General features: G+C 44.4%; 1 protein-coding gene across 1 annotated transcript; it reads left to right on the forward strand.

Annotated features, from left to right (window-relative positions):
* Nucleotides 282-1,009, forward strand: RNASE10 (ribonuclease A family member 10 (inactive)). Its single transcript, XM_018053809.1, has one exon. The coding sequence runs from the start codon at nucleotides 282-284 to the stop codon at nucleotides 921-923; it is 642 nt and encodes a 213-aa protein (XP_017909298.1). The 3' UTR covers nucleotides 924-1,009.

Genomic DNA, 3,492 nt, shown 5'->3' on the forward strand with positions numbered 1-3,492 from the left:
CCATATGTGAACCAATTACAGAACAGCTTCCCTGGTCATCTTGCAGTACTGCAGGATCCACATATCATTCCGCAGCAACAAGGAATGAATGAGAGGGCAGGAGAATGGGAAAAGAGTGAGAAAGGGTCTCGGCCTTGGGTGAGGGATGGGTAATGTGGAGAAGGGGGAGGAGAAGGCCCCAAAGACTATGCTCTCGGGGTTTCGGGGAGTTTAGGATCTCTAATGGAGCCAAGTTTCATCTCAAAGTCAGTCCTCTGTTTCCCTTCTTCCCACCAGGCAAAATGAAGCTGACTCTGGTGCAGATCTTTTTCATGATGTTGCTGCTGCTGCTGGGCCTAGGGGTGGGCCTCGGCTTGGGACTCCAGATGGCCGCAGCTGTCCTGGAGGAAAGTGATCAGCTACTGGATGAGTTTCTGTCCAGTGACTCACAGGACAAAGCTGAGGCTACCAAGGAGGGACTGGACAGGCAAAGCACAGAAACCTTGCTGGTTAGCAACAAGGAAGCGGCGCAACCCGAAGACACCATCATCAATGAAGATGAAGCTGGGGGAGACAGGATGCTCAGAGCTGAGGTTCTTTTACAGAGCAGCAAACACTATCTTAGATCTGATGTGACGGATAGGGAATGCAATGCCCTGATGGCACCGAATTTGAAGTCAAAAGACCACCCTTGCATACCCCAGTACATATTTATCCATGAGGAACCAGATACAGTCAAAGCTGTCTGTAAGAGTCCTGCTGTTGCCTGTGATCTCAAGGGAGGCAAATGCCACAAAAGCCCCCGTCCTTTTGATTTGACATTCTGCAAGTTATCCAAATCAGGCCAAGTGATTCCTCACTGTAATTATGTAACTTTTATTCTTGAAAAGTACATTCTTATGTCCTGTAGTGACATGAAAGTCCAGATAACATCTAAATCGTGAAGTCACTTTTCTTTTCTTCACCTTCTCACTTTTGTCTTCCTTTCACTCCTTTTCCTTACTGTTCTCATCCTTAAGTATTCTGCAAGAGAAGCTGGACTATTCTGAGGAATACAGAAATATAAATCTTCTTTCCCTAGGGTTCAACCAACTTGTATTTTGTTCCTGGGATTAGACGTGGCAGAAGAGGGTGATGATGTCTGATCTCTATAGGTTCTGTCTCTTGGAGTCTATCCCTTGTCCTGGAAAAAGATAAGACAGTCTCTTTTACGATCTTGGTCATTAGTCTGTTCCCTGGTCTGGAGGCCTTTAGGTGTGAAGTACAAAGGTTTAATGCATCCTTACCCATGTCCTTCCCAGCTAGCCACCATGAGCTTCTAGGGCACTTACATAAACCTCCTGGGCTTCCCAAGAAGCACTTCTCTGCTGTAGATGCAAATTAAAGTGACTCTACCTGTGACTGTATTTGAAAAACCATATGGACAAAGTTTCTTTTCCTGACCCCTGGTTTTAGGTGTACCACCTTGGTACAGCGCTATGGTGGTGCAGACCGAGATCAAACATGTTCTGGGGCAAAGACAGCATTCATTTTCCTGACCTTTCTCAACTCTTTTCTCTCCCATCTTTTACTACCTATTATTTTGCATCTTCTCTTCCCTCCCTTTGTTTCTCCCTCATTCCCAGCCACTTTCTCCTAGTCTCGTTTTCCTCTTCTTTTGGGGCTCTCCCTACTCTTTCTCTGAATCCTTTTAGAAATTCATTCAGCCAACACTGATCTCTTATGCCATGCCAGGTAAGAAGATGTTGGTCTTATAAAGAGTTTGGCATAGGGATTTAGAGGGAGGGTGGGTCAGGAGACTGATGAGAAGAGAGAACTGTCTTTTTAAAACTATGTCCAATAAGTAGAATAATGCTCACTTTAGGTGCTCAGTAGATGTAGAATGAATGGGATTGGAGAGAATTTTATCCTTACTCAGTACCTCTTTCCTTTTTTTTGTTCTGAAAAACTAGAAAGTTGGTGAAAAAATATTTTCAGCAGAAAAGGGACTGGATCTACTCAGAGGAGAAATGCTATGGGGTTGACTAAATAGAGGGTGTAAGTGGTTGCCCCAGCCTATTTCCTCTGAATTCAAATCTATCAGGAAATAATTTAGACAGGCCGGGGTACAGAAGAGCTCTTTGAAAATGGCAATAAGGATTCACTATGCAACTTGATTTTGAGATTTCCTTTCCCTAGCGTTTTTTCTGCTTTAGCCTTCTAGACAGTAACACACTCAAGAGTCGGGGATATCCATAAATGGGAGACTGGAGGAAGGAAAAGTTTGTCTTACTCTGTCTGGCTTTTCTTTTCCTATTCTTTCATCATTTAGTCCCTAATTTCCCTTATCCTTCCTGTTCTTACAGGCAAGCAACCACTTAAATGTTTTGCCTCCAGTCTCTGCTCAGATTCCCCTATTTCAATATTTCCCTTTATACCTTTGACTCACCTCTCCTGGCAGTGACCTCTCAGGAGCAGTGTTGTTCGGCAGGAAGTGTGTCTATAGCTGTGGGCTGCCCTGACATTTCAGAGGTGGGTTGAGGAGTGGCAAGAGGCAAGGCCCTGGACAAGGCAGATTTCTGCCCTTCCTGATGGAGGATCTCTTCCAGGAGAAATAGATAAAAGATGATTTAAGACAAGAGAGAGAAAAATAAAGAAGTGAGATGTGAGAGAGGAAAGAAGAGTGGCTATTAGAGAAAATCAGCCATCCAGTAGGTAAACGAAAAACACTGAAGATTGGGAATGGGATGGGAAAGATTCCAAGTTTGACATCTTGACCATAAGACAAAGGATCCATTGTGTGGGGTGAACTATTAGGAGACTGGAATTGGCAAGAAACGGAAGCCAATATGTTTCCACGCGCAGATGAGACTACATCCTCTCCTAGGTTCCCACAGCCCCCCTCCTTATGCGTGCCCACACTCCACCGAGTACCTCTATCGCCCTCTTTCGTCCTCCACTTTACACAAATCTCAGTGGTTAGGCTTTTATCTGACTATAGAGACTGTTTCAGGAAGTTCAGTTCAGTTTCCTATTTCAGGAAAGCAATTTACAAAGGCTTCTGCGGGCTCCTAGTGGCTTAAGCAGGAAAACATAGCTTGGTAGGTGTAATGGGTTGATAAGGTGTGGGAACTTCACTCATCAGAAATAGAAAATAAATTCCTTTGTGGCTCAGCTGGTAAAGAATTCGCCTGCAATGTGGGAGACCTGGGTTCAGTCCCTGGGTTGGGAAGATCCCCTGGAAAAGGAAAAGGCTACCCACTCCAGTATTCTGGCCTGGAGAATTCCATGGACTGTATAATCCACAGGGTCACAAAGAGTTGGACACAACTGAGAGACTTTCACACACATAGCTCAAATGATGCCGGATTCACAGAACTTTCACAAAGTCTTCTGGCTTCAATGTATCTCCCACTTTGCACTTCCAGGATATATGCTTAGTCCATATAACAAGTTCTCAAACCTTTTCCCAATGTTCCTAAATTCCCAAAGCTCTGAAAACTGAAAGGTTTTGTTTCAGAGTGGTTCCCAAAC

This window comes from Capra hircus, chromosome 10 (genome assembly GCF_001704415.2).
Source record: "Capra hircus breed San Clemente chromosome 10, ASM170441v1, whole genome shotgun sequence".
NCBI lineage: Eukaryota > Metazoa > Chordata > Mammalia > Artiodactyla > Bovidae > Capra > Capra hircus.

Excerpts from the sequence above, each read along its gene's own strand:
- RNASE10 (XM_018053809.1), top strand. The coding sequence starts at position 282 with ATGAAGCTGACTCTGGTGCAGATCTTTTTCATGATGTTGCTGCTGCTG.